The 17,831-nt window shown below is 41.5% G+C and overlaps 1 protein-coding gene across 2 annotated transcripts in view; it reads right to left on the bottom strand.

The window, feature by feature from the left end:
* The window catches only part of GLRA2 (glycine receptor alpha 2), a gene marked incomplete at both ends in the record, with an annotated part of 121,329 nt that extends 104,600 nt beyond the window's left edge, over positions 1-16,729 (bottom strand). For both annotated transcript variants that reach the window (XM_082277533.1, XM_082277532.1), the window contains 2 exons: positions 14,379-14,512; positions 16,662-16,729. In XM_082277533.1, the coding sequence (XP_082133659.1) occupies positions 14,379-14,512; positions 16,662-16,729 (202 nt within the window). The remainder of the gene's footprint in view (positions 1-14,378; positions 14,513-16,661) is intronic.
* Between the last annotated feature and the right edge of the window lie 1,102 nt (positions 16,730-17,831).

Here is a 17,831-nt window from a genome sequence, read left to right as displayed (position 1 = left end):
CTCACACTATTTCTCACAAACCAGGAGGTCAGAAAAGAAAAGCCCTTTAAACAGTTGACATGCTCCTGATTTACCCAGCTAACTTGAGCTAGTCTACAAAGAATATATAGTCATAGCAGTCACAACGGATTGTACAAATGTGCTAGAGCTGTCTTTCATGTAGGTAGTTTGAGGGATGGTACCAATGTAGTCATGGCAGGCTGGAATTCACTGGAGGCCATTAACCTCAGACATTATAGCTTGTGCTGAGCTCTGTATCATAGCAGTGCTGTGCAGTGCATCTCTGAGCAAATCACTTGAAAGCTCACTCAGATATTTCTACACAACCCTCAGCAACACTTGTGACTGGGTGCAGCCAGTCCCAGAGCTAAAGTCTTCCATGTGCAAATGATACTGTGGAAATAAGTCTAAAAAACACTGAATCAGAAATCTTACATCTGGAAACTTCCCATTGGAACTACAAGATTGAGTGCAGTTATTTAGAATTTATGTCAACTTTGAGAATATTCAAATCAATCTTTTAATCTTTCATATGTCTATGAAATTGTTTTTCTTTCTCTGAGCTTTCCACTTGTCTTGGGGTGACTTTATGATGTGTATCCCATGTCACTGCCCTATGCCCAGAAATTAATTTTGTGCCTTTCCATGCCTTTAAACTGAGCAAAATTTCTTCAAAGCAGTTTGCAGTTTGTTATCATGTTCCAAGGACACAGGGATAAAAAGCAGTCTGCATTTCAGCGGCGGCAGGAGAGAGAGAGAAGAGGGAAACACCCGGCTTGTTCTCTTTTCCAGCCAGCTTTTCGGCCAGTTGTTTTTTCAGCTCCTTTGCCTCCAGAGAGTTGAACTTTGTTTTCCTGGGACTCTGATTTTTTTCCTTTCTTCTCTGCTGGGCTGCTTCAACATCCGAACGCATCGGGAGGACTTTCCACCGAGCACAGAGGGCCTGGCCCTTGGCCAAGACCCAGCTCCGAGGAGAAGGGAGACCAAAAGGGAGGATTCTAATATTTCCCAGGTTTTTTCTCCATAGTGAGAGATTTTATTATTTAGCATTATTTTCCTTTTCCCATGTGTTTATTAAATAAACAGTTTTTATCTCTTTCACTTTCCTTCAAGGAAAATTTATTTTTCCCAAACCTGGTTGGGGGGGAGGGAGTGCTTGTGACCTGCCTTCTCGCAGAGGATATATTTCTAAATTTGGCCAAACCGGCACACACTAATCTTTCAAATTCCCAAGTCATGACAAGCATCTCTTCTCAAGGCATCTCTTTTTAAAATTTTCCTTGTTCCAATGCAACAGAGCAATGGATAATATTTGGGCAAATGGAATTGATTGCTTTTCCTTTGACATTAAAAGATCCAGACCCCTTTTTCTCTTCTTATCACAAAACAGTGTGAAGTGTCTCTCAGCCTCTCGGAGAGCAGGTAGCAGAGATGCTCCTCACACCTGATCCTGAGAAACTGCTCAGTTGCCCTGCATTAATGAAAACAGAGCTCTTCCCTGCTCATTGGCATGTGAACTGCATAAGGTATGCAGAGGCCTGGGACACTCCTGAATGTGGTTAAATAAAAGATGGTATTACATCTACAGTCATGAAATCTGCACTCCAGCACAGGGTCAGTCAAACTCCTTCTGGGTAATCTTATCAATAATGTTTTATGAAACCAGAGTAGCCAATTCATCCAAGAGACTGCATGGAACCACAAGATATAAATATGTTCACTGAAAAGAGAAGGCAAGAGGGAAGATCTACTTAATGAAAAAAAAAAGAAAGAAAAGTATTAATAATAATTTTAAAATGTTGTTACCAGCCTAGGTTTCTATTTTCAGTCAGAATGAACTGATTACTTTTTCTTGGCATACTCATTTCAAAATATTTCTTTAAAAAGAAATGTTACTTTGTTCATTTCTCTCTAAATGTGTCTTACTTTGTTCTTTGTAATTCTGATCTTGTGTTGCAGAAATTAATGGAAGCTCAGCTATAAGTGTCAATAACTATAGTCTCAAATACAGGGCTTAGACAATACCTATCTCTGTGGCCACAGAAAGAACTCAGAATCGATTTTAACTTCTTTCTTGTTCCTCTGAGCCTCAGAAAGTCACTTTATTTCACAATTCGGCCAGCTTTTTCTCCATAATGTTCCTTGTTTTACTGTCTGAAGCCATATGCAAGACTTGAATTATAAAAGCAGCTTGGGTGACTAATATTAGAGAGCAGACATTGATTTATGGCTGATATGGAATTATACACCAAATGATACATGGGACAGAGGTGAACAATGTGATTTAAACAGATAGGATGGTTCAGTGATACGGACAAATGACAACAGAAATGATCAGGAGCTGGTATAGATGTCAATCAGCAACAGATCAAAGACACTGACCCAAACACCCACCACATCTTGCACTAACAAAATAAAATTTTCCTTTTATTTTTAAGTATTTCCCATTTTTTACCTCCTTACAATTCAACTAATTTCCACACAATGTATTCAGAAGATTATTTTGAAATTAATTCCTCCATACTGACTCTCATCTTCAATACTCCCATCAGTTGATCTGTTGCTTGTTTAACTCAGCCTCCTATCCCTCTCCCTCACACATCTCCTTTCCTTTTGGAAACCTCCTATCTGGTCTTCCACATCCTAAATACAAAAAATGATCTATGTTTTTACTGCAAGGCATCCTTAAGGTACTTCTTGGGTGTCGTTCAGAAGCATTTTTTTCTGTCATCAGTTCTTCATAGATATAAAACAACTGGAAGAATGGGAGGGGAATGAGAACTCTTTGCCAGCCTAAAAAATAAGCATCTTATAAATTGACTGTCTTACTTTTTATCAATACCAAACCTGCTCTTTGATGCAGAATGCTCACTGCAATGCTGTGAGGAGCCCCACACAGCTTTCACATAGGCTGAGGTCTCTGCTGACTTAAACCATGCTTCAGGGTCAGGGCATGTGATCTTCTTCTGGCTTCTACCACCGACAGTCATGCTGAGCAGAAGTCTTCTACGAAGTCATCCAAATGAGACTATGTCCACACTAAGAAACTTATTGACCTGAATTGAATCTATCCCTAATTATTTTTAACTTTGATAAGTCAAACTTCTATTTTATTTTTAAAAAAGGAGCTAAAATCTGGTTTTAACAGATTGTGTATGCTTTACCTCACATAAAACACACCTCAGAAGTGTGACAAAACCAAAACTCTCAGGGGTATGAAGCCAAAGAGTGCAAAAGTATTCACAGGAGTACAGAGCCAAAGAGCTGAAAAATTCTCCCAGATGCTTATTTTCAGATGTTTCCTATAAGCAGACTGGCCAAAGGCTTTTAACACCTCAGAGTATTCCATCTGATGGGATCTCACTGTATGAAAAGGAAAATTTCTGCAGTCTGAAACTTATGTAGAGTGAACACATCTTCATTTTTATTTTAACATGAGGGAGAGTATGCACGTGTTAATGCACAGGCAACAGGCAAATTCACAAAAGAAAAAAAAAGGAGTTTTTGCATATGCTCCTGCTTTCGCACCATGCATGTAATTTGCATCTCTTCAAGAACTGATTTAAATTGCAGTGTGAGAGTTTATAGCAGCATTCTGAGCAAGCTGTTCTGTTGTTTTATTTATTATTTAGGACTAATTCTTTATCAGACATAGTAAACAGTGCAAGAAGAAATAGCAATTCTGATATGATAGTTTCATAGGCTGAGACATGGACATAAAAACAACACACATTGGGAATGTAGTCATTAGAGACAGTCTAACATGATGAGTCTGGTAAATTTTAATCCTAGGTTTTCCCTGACTAATTATGTCAGTTTAAGGAAAGCATTTAGCCTTTTCTCAGATATATTTCCCCAAGGACAAAAGCAAGGGAGATAACCTGTAGTTGTGTTCCTGGGGTGGAAGAGCAATGAGTTTGTTCGTGCAGTATGCATCAACTGAGTGTTGGTTACCATTGTTTAAGGGAGAGCGCTCACAATTCAGCTAGTCACAGATGTGCCCAGTTGCTGCTCTGCAGCCCTGGGCTTTGGAGACACAGAAACACACAGGTCGAGGTTATTAGCTTTTGGAGAAGAGCATCATTCTGCTACGGTGCTTCCACAGACAGCCCACTGATTGCTACAGCCAAGGAAATCTCAGCCCCATGGCAGGCAGGAATTGTAGTGGCTGATGCTTTGGTGCAGATTACCCAGGCCCTTGTGGAGGAACCATGTGGTCCATGGGCAGAACATGATTGTTCAGCACAGCGGGGTTCCACCTGCAGAGAGCAAGTAATCTGCAATGGGCTCTTTGTGCACCCTCCTGAGACTGTGATTACAGCAGGGCTGAGGTACCTCCTTCAGGATCCACTGCTCAGACCACTCTGCACCAGATCAACGTACACTGAAAAATCAGGTAAGATTTTCATTCTTTCCTTCTAAAACACAATCAGTTTTGTGGCAAATAACAAAGTATTGAGAGATTTCATGAAGAAAGGGTCCTTTCTAAGAGCTTCTATGCCTGTCTCAGATTGAAGGGATGCTGACTTGCATCTCTTAGACTACAAGGCTGTGATTTCTTAGAAAATGGGGTGGGATATCTCTCACTGTCTCTTATTCAGAGGAAGTGGGATTCATCCTAAAGTGCAGCTATGGTCACTGCTAAAAATACTGCTATCTTAGTGGTCAGGGCAATTATCAGGAAATGTGAGAGAAGTGCTGTTTCTCAAACCCTGTCCTTACAACACTTTCTGTAACAGTCATATCAGCTGCCCCTAAGGTGTACTGGCTACAACAGGCACTTCTGTGCATCTCATCAAAGTGGTCAAGAGTAAAGGCCATCCTTTCTCAGACAAGCAGCTACACTGAAAGTTTGAAAAGTCATGTTCCCTTTGCATTTTTTCCCTGGCTTAGTCAAGTTTGAATTCTTTGCTTTAAAATAGACCTCTCAGAATCATTTATCCTCCTTTGGATCAGATAGAGAACTCTTTAAGCTGAGGAAAAACTACCGCAGCAGGTCCTATGCTGGTCAGCAGCAGTGCGCTGTGACCTTCCTAGAGAGAGTGTCCTGCAAGGAACAACTCTTCCAGGGGCGGTGGCCGGCCTCCCTGGGCAGCAGGTGATTCCAGCAAGTGTAGCAACTTCTCAGCTAAAAGTGATATCAGCTCTTGTGATTCAGCTCTTTGTGAAATCACCCAAGGCAAACTCAGGGACAGAGAAACAGGAGCCTCGTTTGGCAGCTCCACAGAGGTACCTTTTATTGTCCAGCAGCCCCTGTGAAAGGAAGGCCAGGAACAAATGCTCCCTGGTCAGGGGCAGAAACAGGGGCATTTTATGGGAAAGGCAGGGGGTGGGGTAGAAACCAATTAGCCAACTGGGTACCGGCTATTACCATATAGAAACAAGGCATGCTGGGGGTGGTTCACTTTGTCACCATGACCTGGATGGTTGCTTTTCCCTGGGGAGAGTCTTTTTGCCTGCAGGCCTCTCTCCTCCATGGGAGTGCAGAGGGCTCTTGTGCCAAGGGCTCACAGCCCTCCACAGAAAACTGGAGCAAAAAATTCTTCTATGTATTGCAGAGGAAGGCAGGCCACCCAGAGAGGGGTGGCAGCGTGGCATGTTAAGTGATTACAGATCCACAGAGAGAGGAATCTTTTTCCTGTGGAATATAAGGCCGGCTTTGAGATGCCTGGTCCATATAGGGAGATGGAGGTGGAGCAGTGCCTCATCGAGAGTTTGAATTTGGGTTACGAGAGAGGTGGGTGCTCGGTGAAGCAGACTGGAGCAGTTCTTTGCACACTTGAGAGCAAAACTGAGAGAATCTTAGGAACTTTAAGTAAAACAGTAATGCATTGCCAAGTGTTACAAAGCAGGTGGATCAGAGATTTCCAGGGAGGGACATGGGGGTTGTTTGTGGGCTCAAATTCCACCGAAGTCCTCTTTTAAATGCTTTCTTCTTTTACTGACTCATGAAGTGCTAGCACATAGTTGATGCATCAGGAGTAATGATTATGTCTTCATTCCCTGGTAATACTTGAGAATTGCTGGTAGTTGGCACAGTTCAAATAAGCCACTAGGCTGCTCTTATTTAACTCTCATAAGTAACTGAATGACTGGCAAATTACACTTCTCTCTCATATACTGTACTGCTTAGATATTGCACAGTTTCCAGTATCAGAGCCTTTATATTTCTGCAAATTTAGAAATTTAATCATGGACTTGGTGTTTATGACATTGTCAGGTCGCTATTTATGCCATACATTGTGCACCCTTCATCTTAGAGTTTTGCCAGACCCTGTACCACCCTGTCTGCATCATCTGAGGGGCTCCTCTCTGCAGACTGGAAATCACACATGTCTGTGAAAGACTGTGAAATGCATATTTGGAAGCTGAACTGTCAAACATACATTTTCTGATGACTTAATCAGAGATTTATACGGACCCACAGCCCACGGCCAAACACCCAAGAACCCCCCCAGCACACACAGAGGGAGTGGAGCAGTAATGTGGAAGAATGGAACTTTGAACCAGCAAGGACCTGCAGGAGGAAGAGACTTCCCCTGGAGGCTGAGGTGCCCTCACAGAACCACTTCACTGCTCTGGAGAGTGAAGAGGAAAGACCTGTCAGATGAGGATTGTTGCTGGAACTGAGCAAGGCAGCTCCATCTGCTCCCTGTGTAATGACCTGTGCAGCTGAGAAAAGGTAACAGTGGGAGACTCTTCCACGAGGTATGGAGGGAGGCACCTGTGTGCTCTCAAGAGAGGTGAGCTGCTTACCCTCATACAGCCCACTATTACCCACTGCTGCTGGTTCACGTGGGCACCAGTGACACAGCCAGGAGCAGCCTGAGGTGTATCAGGAAAGATTAGAGAGCCCTGAGCATGGTGATAAGGGACTCTGGAGTGCAGGATGCTCTTTCATCAATCCTTCTAGAATTGCAGTCAACAGCTCAATGTCCCAGTCCAACAGCTCATGTCAGTATTGGGACTGGTGCTGCTTAACACCTTTGTCAGTGACATGGACAGTGGGACTGAGTACGCCCTCAGCAAGTGTTCTCATGACACCCAGCTGTGTGGTGTGGTCAACACACTGGAGGGAAGGGATGCCATCCAGACGGTCCTTGAGAGGCTTGAGAGGTGGACTTGTGTGAACCTCATGAAGTTTAATGAGCCCAAATGAAAGGTCCTGTATGTGGGGCAATGCCAAACACCAGTACAGGCTGGGCAGAGAATGGATTGAAAACAGCCCTGAGGACAAAAACTTGGACATGACCCAGCTCACAGCCCCAAAAGCCAAACCTGTCCAGGGCTGCATGAAAAGCAGTGTGGGCAGCAGGGAGAGGGAGAGGACTGTCCTCCTTTGCTCTACTCTCAAGAGACCCGGCCTGAGATACTGCATCCAGCTCTGGCAACTTCAGCACAGGAAAGACATGGGTTTTTTGGAACAGGTCCTAAGAAGGGCCACAAAAATTATCAGAGGGATGGAGCACCTCTTCTATGAGGACAGACTGAGAGAGTTGGGGCTGTTCATCCTGGAGAAGAGAAGGCTCTGTGGAGACCTTACAGCAGCCTTCCAGCCTACCTAAAGTGAGCCTACATGAAAGCTTGAGAGGGGCATTTTACAAGAGATAATGTCTTTAAACTCAAAGAGAGTAGGTTTAGGTCAGATGTTAGAAAGAAATTCTTTTTGTGAGGTGGTGAGACACTGGAACAGGTTGTCCAGAGAAGTTGTGGATGACCTATGCCTGGATATTCTCAAGGCCAGGTTGGCCTGAGATCTAAGTAATCTTGTCTAGTGGAAGGTGTCCATTCCTGTGGCAGGGGGGTTGGAACTAGATGTTCTTTAAAGTCCTATTCCAACCCAAACCATTGTAGGATTCTATGGAAATCTACAGAGGAAAAAAATAAGCAGGCTTTAACTGCATAGAAAATTTAAGTGTGAACATGACACTGGATGTGATAAACACATTACCCTTCAATTAGAATATGATCAAAACAATAGCATTTCCTTCTTTGATATCAAAGGTCTTTAGCTCTGCTTTGACATTTGTTTCTTATAAATCCCCTTTGCAGTAAATGCAGCAGCTGAATAATGATCCATGACAACAGCCAAATCTATTGATATCTCTTAATTAAATAATTGGTTCTGAATAAAGGCAACACACCAATACAATATGGATGACTGTGGCTAAACATTTATATATAAAAGAAGACCTGGACAGATCCTCAGCTTGGATGCCAGGCAGCATTATTTAGCTTGTGCTTTACACTGCTGCATGCTCACAGCCTTTCTGGCTTGCCTTGGAATCAGCTGGCTGCGGGAAGCTCAGAAAGAGATCCAGGAAATGAACAAACAGCCAAGCAGCGTAGATAATCACGGGTGCCTTGAGCCTGCTGTCTGGCCCCATTTGTCTAGTAGCCTAGACATAACCTAAGTAGCCATGCAACTCATCCAGCCTATTCATGTTCTGAGAAAGAACTTGAAATTAAAGTAAGAGAGGAAGAAGTGCAAGGTTCATAGCCCTTTTTTTTCCCCCTAGCAGTTTTAAAAGAAACACAATTAAAAGGATACTTCTGCCAAAAATGTGCATACCTATGGCAGAGACTGAGCATCATTTCCTTAGCCTCATTTTTGCAGTTGAAGAAAAATAAACCAAAACCAAATAAACCCCATGTCCTGCAGGTAAGTATCCTCGTGCAGCATCTTACCGTGCAATGAGATGTGTGTACACAGCTTTATCTGGAAACAGTGTAAGTTTTAGATCTTTCAAGACAGAAAAGAAACCAGAGGCTTACCTTCCTAATAATATATGCTTGGACATCTTAAGCAACTCTATTTAGGGAGTGCAATGGTCTGGCCAGAAATGAAAACTGGCCCAGTAGTCTCCCTTCTCCAATAATGAATCTTCATCCCATGCTCTGAAACTTGAATGCATCAACAATGTGCCCTTTCTTACTACACTCTGCTCTGCCTGAACAGGATTTGAGTCTCCATTGGACTTGGCCCTTTGAGCCTTTGAACTTGGCCCTTTGTGAAGAAGAGCCCAGTACAGGATATTCACCACATCTGACTTCATGGCCAGTAATTATTACCACCTGAAGTGTAGTGGGAAGGTTGTTAACCACTAGAGAACAAATTGCTACAGTCCCACAGCTTATCTTTGGTATGCTTTTCAACTTTTATATGTCTAGATTAAAGTCAACTTTTTGCAGACTCTTATCACATGCATAGAAACTGCTTTTATTTATTAAGCTTGATGCCATTAGTTTCACTCTGAAATGTCATTCAGAGTTTTCTATTCATGTTTCTTAAGCATTTCATTACTGGTCAACTCAGGGGCCAAATAAGTAAGCAATGGGTTTGAACATATGGGAAAACCTGATCCTTGCTGCCAAGGAGTTAAAGTATTAAAGTGCATAAGCCATTTCCTGTAACAGTTGTCAGGCTAATTTTCAGTAAATTACTTAGTCCATGTGTTTATTATTCAGATATAAACCCACAGACTCGGCATGAAAATGGCATTACACTGCTGTAATCACAGACTAATCTTTTAGCACTATGGCCCTACACCCCCAAAATGCATCACTAACAAAACAGTAGCTTATGAGCAAGTTAATTCACACTGTATTGCACCATCCAGTCATGAGGGTAACATTAATAGGCACTGTTGCTGCACACCTCCACGTAATTCCATAAAAATCAGAATAGTCCTTAGTAAATAATGATACAATGGGAAAAGATTGAATTTAAAACATGGAATGAAATTCAATACAAAGAAAATCATCTTCATTGCAAATATTTTCCATACCTGATAACACTTCTGCAGCTCCTGGTGACCAGCTCCCCTGTTCTGTGCCCAGTGCATGACAGCCAGCCTATTACTTAAAGTATTTGGCATAAGGGACACAGCAGTGCCTATAGATAATGGGGGTTTTTTTCCTATCTGATAATTCTAGATTATGTTTAGATTTTAAGTGGTGTTAGATGATGAAAGTGTTTTAGAAAGTCGAAATAATTTAGTAACCTCTGAAGATCAACACCTGCTAGGAAATGTTAAATTCAAGTTGGCTTTCCATTAGCCCCACATCTCATGTTGTGATTCAGTTTTAGATTGATCCCTCATATCATGGCATTACATGGAGTGCTCTTGAGCCTGAGCTGAATGTACACTAAGCTAAGATACCACTTCACCATCCCTGGTTTCTAGCAATGAGAAAGCACATTCTTGGCTAGTTTCATAACACAGGTACCCTAGGCTGCTGTTTCTGAGGTTTATTTCACTTTGAAAGCAAAGTGAGCACTGGAGAAAGTAAAAGACTGATTCTCTTGGGTTTTACCATTAAAAAAAATAGAAAAGTAATATTAATAAAGTAAAAATGCATCATGCAAGCCTCACCTTTTATTACTTTACAGAAACCATGCTCAACTGATGTCATAATTGAAGAAGAAACTGCAAATCAACTCATAGGACCATGAGCATACATTTGCTGTTAACAGAAAGACTCTCGGGGACTTCAGTTAGTACTGGATCGCAGTCTTCATATTTACATTTAAAAGTATTCCCCTCTGTGTCCTTACACAAATTATTAGCCTATTCAAACTCAATGAAAGGTAAGTGGAAGATGAAAAAGTATGCATTAAATATCTGACAGAGGGTGATTAAAGAAGGGCAATTTTGAGAGCTGTCACTCTGGCACTTCCTTCTGGCTTTTCAGAAGGCTTTTTTATCAGGGGGATATCCCCTCTTAGTTTCTGGTCATTTTGTATCCAACCACTTGGTGAATCAAAAAGAAAAAGAAATATGTTCCTCTGAATTCAAATGAATGTACAAGACAGAACAATACAGAAGAGAAAGTATCTTTCATTATACAGTGCTTCTGGAAAAAAACCAAGCACAAAACCAAAAAGAAAACCACACACAAAACAATCACAACCAAAAAAACCCTGTTGTTGATGTCTAAATGTTTATATATTCACCTGTTGCTCTCCCACTATCTTCCTAAATTTTTTAATTTGCAAGAACAAGATAGGAAAAAGCAGTCACTAATGATGAAATGCTTTATCTGGATAAAACACCTTGTTCCAGTAAGTAGCATTTTCCTCTCTCTTTAGAGTGCACAGCCTTTATTTCAAAAATTAATCTAATAGCTGTTGTTTTCCAGTAATTCAAACTAGTCATAAAAGTATATTTAATTATTGTATAATCAGTGGCATAGGATAAATGTGTTCTACTCAGTTGCATTTCCATGAAATCAGACTTTTCTGACACTTTAAAATGCCTGTAGTGGACTCAGAAAAAGCTGTGTAACTGGTCTAAAGCAGAAAAAGCTAGATGAATGCACTAGTAGAATCAGAGAATCACAGAATAAACTGAGTTGGAAGAGACCATCGGGATCATCAAGCCCAACCCCTGGCCCTGCACAGGACACCCCAAGAGTCACACCAGGTGCCCAAGAGCATTGTCCAAATGCTTCTTGAACTCTGTCAGGCTTGGTGCCGTGACCGCTTCCCTGGGGAGCCTGTTCCAGCACCCAACTACACTTTGGGTGAAAAATCTTTTTCTAATACTGAACCTAAACCTCAGGGGAGGTTTTGGTTTACACAACTTCAGGCCATTCCCACAGGTCCTGTCACCATCACCACAGAGAAGAGATCAGTGTCTGCCCCTCCGCTTCCCCTCATGGGGATGTTGAAGACCACAATGAGGTCTCCCCTCAGTCTCCTCCAGGCTGAACAGAACAAGTGACCTCAGCCACTCCTCAAACGGCTGCCCCTCAAGACCCTACGAGGAGAAGCTGAATAGTGGCACAACTATCTTGATTCACAATGTCTTCTGAAACATAGTAAAGAAATATTATCCCCAGACTAATATCAAAGCCAGATAGAAGATCCCTAGTTTAAACCATTGCTCCAGTGGCCTCTTTCATGATAAAAAGTTCTTTCCTTAAAATACGGAAAGTGTTATGAATCAGGTACTCATTCAGCATTTCATACATTCTTCCATTTATTTGATTTAGAATATCAGTATTGTACAATAGGCCTTACCCCCAAAATTATCTCAAACATATTTATGAATGTTAAAAACTGAAAAAATTTATTATGGACACAGTAAAGACTCAGTAAAAATAAAATCTTTTTACACTAACTTCAAGCAAAATAAATTTATTTTGACTCCTTTGCAGCTGTCCTTATTCTTTAAAAGGAAGAAGTATGCAATATAGAACAATAAGAAATTTCAATTTTTTTGAAACATTAATGAGACTTGGGCAACTAGAACATGGATATTGACTAATAAACAGAGTTATCAGCTACAAGGTTTTGACTGGTGATGTGAAGGTCAAAACTGCATGACCTAACTCTCTAGTTCTAAACTCTGAGGTCCAAAATTCAAATGAATATAGCAAAGAACAAGAACTTTCAGGCCTCTCACCAGAAGACTGAGAGCTCTGGGAGAGCTCACAGACACGACATTACGAGAACGCTTTCAAGATCTGCTTATCAGTTCAAACTGCCGCAAAGTACCATCCTGCTCTGGAGCGTGACTTAAGGAAAAAATCAAAAACCAAAATATGGCAGATGCTTTGCCAGGGAGGGTTCATAGGTGTCAACAGGCAGCAACTTCACTTTGGTAATGCAAACAAAATACAGGACTCAGAGGGGAAAAGAGTCTGTCAAAGAGCTCAGCATGCACCAACCACAGAGTACTGTGCACACCATACCTGCTCTACACACTTGAGTATGAGGGGAGCAAAGCTACAAACCTGTTTCCTATGTTTTTCATGAAGGCTGTAGACACATACTGGGGAGCAATAGACAGCTGTCTCTAAGACATGTATGTTCATGGGACTGTTGCTATTACTGTTTTTTGCCTGAGATACAAGAGATGAAGATTTTTTAGTGCCCCTTCCATTTAAAGAGCAAGAATAAGTTCTTAAGGATTGATACCTTGCTCAATTCATGCAATTTCTGCCTTCATTTATGTTTCCTGAAATTTCACTAATACACATGCAAACACAAAATGAATGTGACAGATTAATGCAATATTACATACTATAAGCTGATGTGAACACCAGTTCAGGAACTCAATAAGCACTTTGAAAAATACTCTGAAATAAAGACTTTCGACTTCACTGACTCGGTTTTTTTAACTTATCAGCTTTCAAACCTTTGGATCTGAAATCCATACTAGTTTGCTCCTCACTCAGGCATAGGAAGCAGTCAAAAAAGGCACTTTGTTCTAAATCTTGTAATTTGCACATGTGGAACAGAGAGAAGAAACTGATCTTTGATCTAAATTTAATTAAACACTTTTCTCATTGACATGTGAGCTTCTTCTCTCCTTAGAGTTCACTCACTGGCTAAGAAACGATTATTTTTTCAAGCCATTATCAACCTTCACAGCACTGCTAAAAAGGCTTAATACAGGAAAAAATGCATTTCAGTGACCAAAGCTAATAGATATGAGTTTCAAATGTATATTGGCATAAGATTTGTTAAGGGAGAAAGCATTTGATCGGTTTTCAAAGTAAACCATATTCTGAGCTTTAAATTGGAATAGAGGAGATGATTTTGGTGGAATTATAGGACTCTCCCAAAATGCTAAATATTGTCAATGAAAACTTCTCTCCCAACTCCTTTCATAGAAAGCCACAAGATATTCTGTGCTCTCTTCTGTAGGGATTTACAGGACTACAGCAAGGAAAACTTGCTTTGAGTAATAATGTTTGCAAAAGAATCTTCCAGTAGACAGCTTTCTTTGTGCAGGGATGGTGGTGATGATGTTCCAAGTATCAGTCCAAATTTTGGAAGAAAAAGGGGACTGTCATGGAAATGCCGAACAGAATACAGTTTCTATCTTTTATAGGGATCCTGAGACATTGGTTCTTATAATTCATTCAGCATTTGCAGGATAAAATCTATGTACATTCCTTGAGTTCCCCCTACCTTGGGGAAGAAGCTTTTACTTTCTTTGAGTTGAAAGAAAATGTAGATTTCTTTTTTCTTCCAATTGCTATAAAGAAGACAATATCTCAGCATGGAAGTTTTAATGATAATGTCTTTGTGGCTTAAAAATTTCAGGAACAATTCATCTCATTTGGTTTTAGTGTGAAGCCCGTAATCCTACTGACTATGTTAATTTAGTAAGGTCTTCAGAAGCATTTTCTGACAGCTGAACATTACTGTCATGTCAAAAGAGGGTTTTCAAGCTCTGGACCCTTATTACCTACACTGGTCTCCTAGTCCACCCCACGGATCAACTGTTCTCCATGGCACTGTAAGACTGGAAAACTGAAGTTATTGAAAACATAACCTAAACCCAGAGGTTAAAAACCCCTCAAAACCTATAATTTGTCCCAAAAGTTATCAATTAATTCATTAGAAGTCTTAGAAAACTTACCTTTAAAATTTGGTCTGATTCTAGCATCATACCCCGATGTCCTTCCCATCAATTTGTCCAAAAAATCTGAAGGAGACAGGGTCTGTGAGGGGGATTTTCCAGATCTTGAATCATGTTCTTTACAGAAAGTCGTCCTAAATAAATTATTAGCCACCATTAGCTAATATTTAGCTTGTATTGTATTCGAGTCATGGAGAAATTACAGCACTAAATAACATTGTCTCGATTGAGTGAAGGTAGCAATTAATATTTTTAAAGAGCAACACACTCTACCTTCCATCTGAAAACTTTATTCTAGAAATAAAGATGAGTTTTAGGTATCATGCATGAACACAATTTTCTGTTCAGAAAAAATCTTAGCTTTAAAAATAAATTTTTTACAGTTTTAAGACTTTAGAAGATTCAATTTACTCTTCACCTTAACATCTTAGAGTGACTTTGATACCCTACTCTATATCATTATTTTAGTTACATGGATGCTGTTAAAATGTTATGTTAACACTGGTTTAAGGTGGTCTTAAACTTCCAAAAAACAGCCAGCAACACTTAAAAAAGCAACACTGAAAAATACCGGGTTTGTTAATGTCGGGAAAGATACAGATAGAAAAAAAATTGGTTTTTACAGATGCTACCCAAAAAAGATTTAAATCATGCTAGAGAGTGTCTGGATTCTTTCCCAACCTGGCAAAAAGGGTTCCAGAGTCATTCACAACCAATCTTAGGGGGGTTTCACCCCCCATTCGATGAGCATTGAGTAATAAAATTTATTATGGTATTTATATGTGAGTCTTTGAACACATCTGTTTTAAGGATTTAAGAGCAAACTTCTGGTACCATATCATGTGTGTGAAATGATGTGTACACAGCACATTGCATATTGCAAGCACATTAGATATTGCAGAGAAAGACAATTTAGGAGTTCCCCATGGTTGTTCCCCAGGGAAAAAGAAACTAGGATGAAAATGGTCATATTTGGTGTGTAGAGGCACGGACTTAATAATAAAACATTACCTTGCTTCTTAAACAACCAATTTCACTGTCTCTGTTTCCACTTTATCTTTGAGCTAAATTAAAAGTAATTCTGACTGTGACTTCTTAACCACTCTCTGTTTAAATATTTGCCCAAAGGAAACCTCTCAGTTTCAGGAGTCTTTCATGGGGTATTTTCATGCATCTACACGCAAGTATAAAAAAATCACATATACATGTGATCATCTGAAATGAGAAGCAAATATCAAATCCTTTCTCTCGCTACAAAAGAGAAACAATTCACTAGAATTGTTAAAAGGCAAGGTGATAGTAAATTCTCGTGGTGTGATTCCACATATTTTTTTTCAGGTTCCATTTATAGGAGGCGGTTGCTTCTTTTTTTGCTTTTGTCAATTACAGGGTGCCATTACAAATACCTTTAATATTTAATACACAGCAGATGATATATCCAACTTAAATAATGAAATAATTCAGTTAAGAAAATAAAAACTGGAAAATAATATGCTACACTTCTTGCTAGACAAATTACTTCTGTTTTCATTCAGAGCCCACTAGCTATGAGTCGTGTCGTGAACCCAGGCTCACAAATATAAACACGGTTCCACTCTGTCACTATATGTATACCTCATTACTCTTAGAAAAGCACTTTTCCATGCAAATACATCTGTCTGTGCAGATGCACAGCAGCATACAGTACTGTAATGAATCTCATCTTAAATGCTATTCTGGTTAATAAGACGGACCTGTTTGCTTAGTACCACAAAAAAGTCAATAGCTGAAGCAAAAGCTCATGAAATGTTAAAAAAAAATTCAGAAACCCTGGTACTTTAAGTGAACACAATACTAGTCTGATCCAGGGTTTTCCCAAAATCAGAGGGCTGGTTCTCTAATTTCAAATAACTACATCCCTGACAAAACTGGTACAATCATTTCCAAAGATTGAAGAGGGGGAACCAAAGCAACTTCCTAAACAACCTCTGCCGAGAGCTGAGAATTTGCATTTTGGAAGAAAAGCCGAAGAAAGTGTTCTTAGCTATACTGATATACAGTGAAAAAACCCCACATCTTTGCATCAGAAAATGGAAAATAGAACACCCAAACTTGAGATTATTATTTTTTGTGTTTGTTACCAAGCAACGAGTCTCTGAGTGTAAAAAGGGATAGTCTATATAGAATGAACACAAAACACTCTCAAAATACAGCAAACAAACTAGGCTATTGTGACGTAGTATCTTTATAGTTATGATTCTCACAACCTTTTGACAAATATTATTACAGAGTGGTAGCACCTACCTGAAGTGGTTTGTCTCTAAGAAAAATGCAAACAAGGTTGTCAAAATTTTCACTAGCTGCCGGTTCATTCCTCCTGCTTTCTGTGATGATTTGGAAATATCCCAGAAACGATTCCAGAGAGATGCAGGGAAAAAGTAAGCTGCTGGTGCCTAGATTTCCAAATTCAGCAATAATTTAATTTTCTTGACAATCAGGAAGAGAAGGTCTGGATCTCTACAAAGTAGGGGTAAAAGAGAAGTGCCAGTCCTTGGAATCATGGTCAGGTCAAGCCTAGGCTCATCTCCAGCAGTCAGCACAAAAGAGATAAGGCATCAGACACAGTCGTTCCCCCCGACTTGCTTTTGGTGATGGAGGGGAAAAAAAAAAAGCAACCAAATAATAAGAAGAAAAGAAATGGAAAGAAAGGGGGAGGGGGGGGGAAAGGAAAAGAAAAGAAGAGAAAACCCAACTATGCGAGGAGCATCAGGCAAAAGGGAACAGCGCTGAGAGCAGTTCTGTTTTCCGTATGTTTTATTCCCCTTTCGCTTTGAAAATTAGTATTTATGAACGGTGGTGGGGCTACTGGGTCGCTCTGCTTTTCCCCTCTTTGGGTAGGGAAGCGTCGGCGTTGCGGGGAGGGAGGGAGGGTGTGAGGGAGGGGGGGATGTAGGGACGGAGGGAGCGGGGATCCCCAGCGCTGTGCCGGAATGGGGCGGGCGGGAGCGCACGGATTCAGCGCTCGGACAGCTCCGCGTCCGCGCTGCGCATGCGGGGGGGGGGGGGGGGGGGGCCGTGTGCGCGCCCGGGGGCGTGTGCGGGGTGCGGGCTCTGTGCCGGGGGTGTCTGCGAGCGGTGTGCTGGCTGCGGGGCGCTCCCGGGGTGCTCCTGCGGGAGCGGGGGGCTGCGATGGCGGGGTGTGTGTGGGGGTGGGTGCGTATCAGCGCGGTGTGCTGGCGAGCGCGGCAGTCACGCGTGGGGCGGGTGCGAGTGCGCTCTGCCGCCGCTGGGGGCGCTGGCGCGCCGCGGGCACGGCCCCGGCCGGGCGGGAGCCGCCGCCGCCTCTCGCTCCCCGCGTGTCCGCGGCCGGGAACGCGGAACTGCGCGGAACTGCGCGGAACTGCGCCCCTTCCACCCCGCCCTGCGCAGGGCACCCACCCCGAAAAGGGGCGGCTGAGACGGGACCCCATCACC

This window comes from Coloeus monedula, assembly GCF_965178545.1.
Source record: "Coloeus monedula genome assembly, chromosome: 3".
Lineage (NCBI taxonomy): Eukaryota > Metazoa > Chordata > Aves > Passeriformes > Corvidae > Coloeus > Coloeus monedula.
Note: the sequence above shows the minus strand (reverse complement) of the source record. Positions and strands in the feature narration are given on the sequence as shown.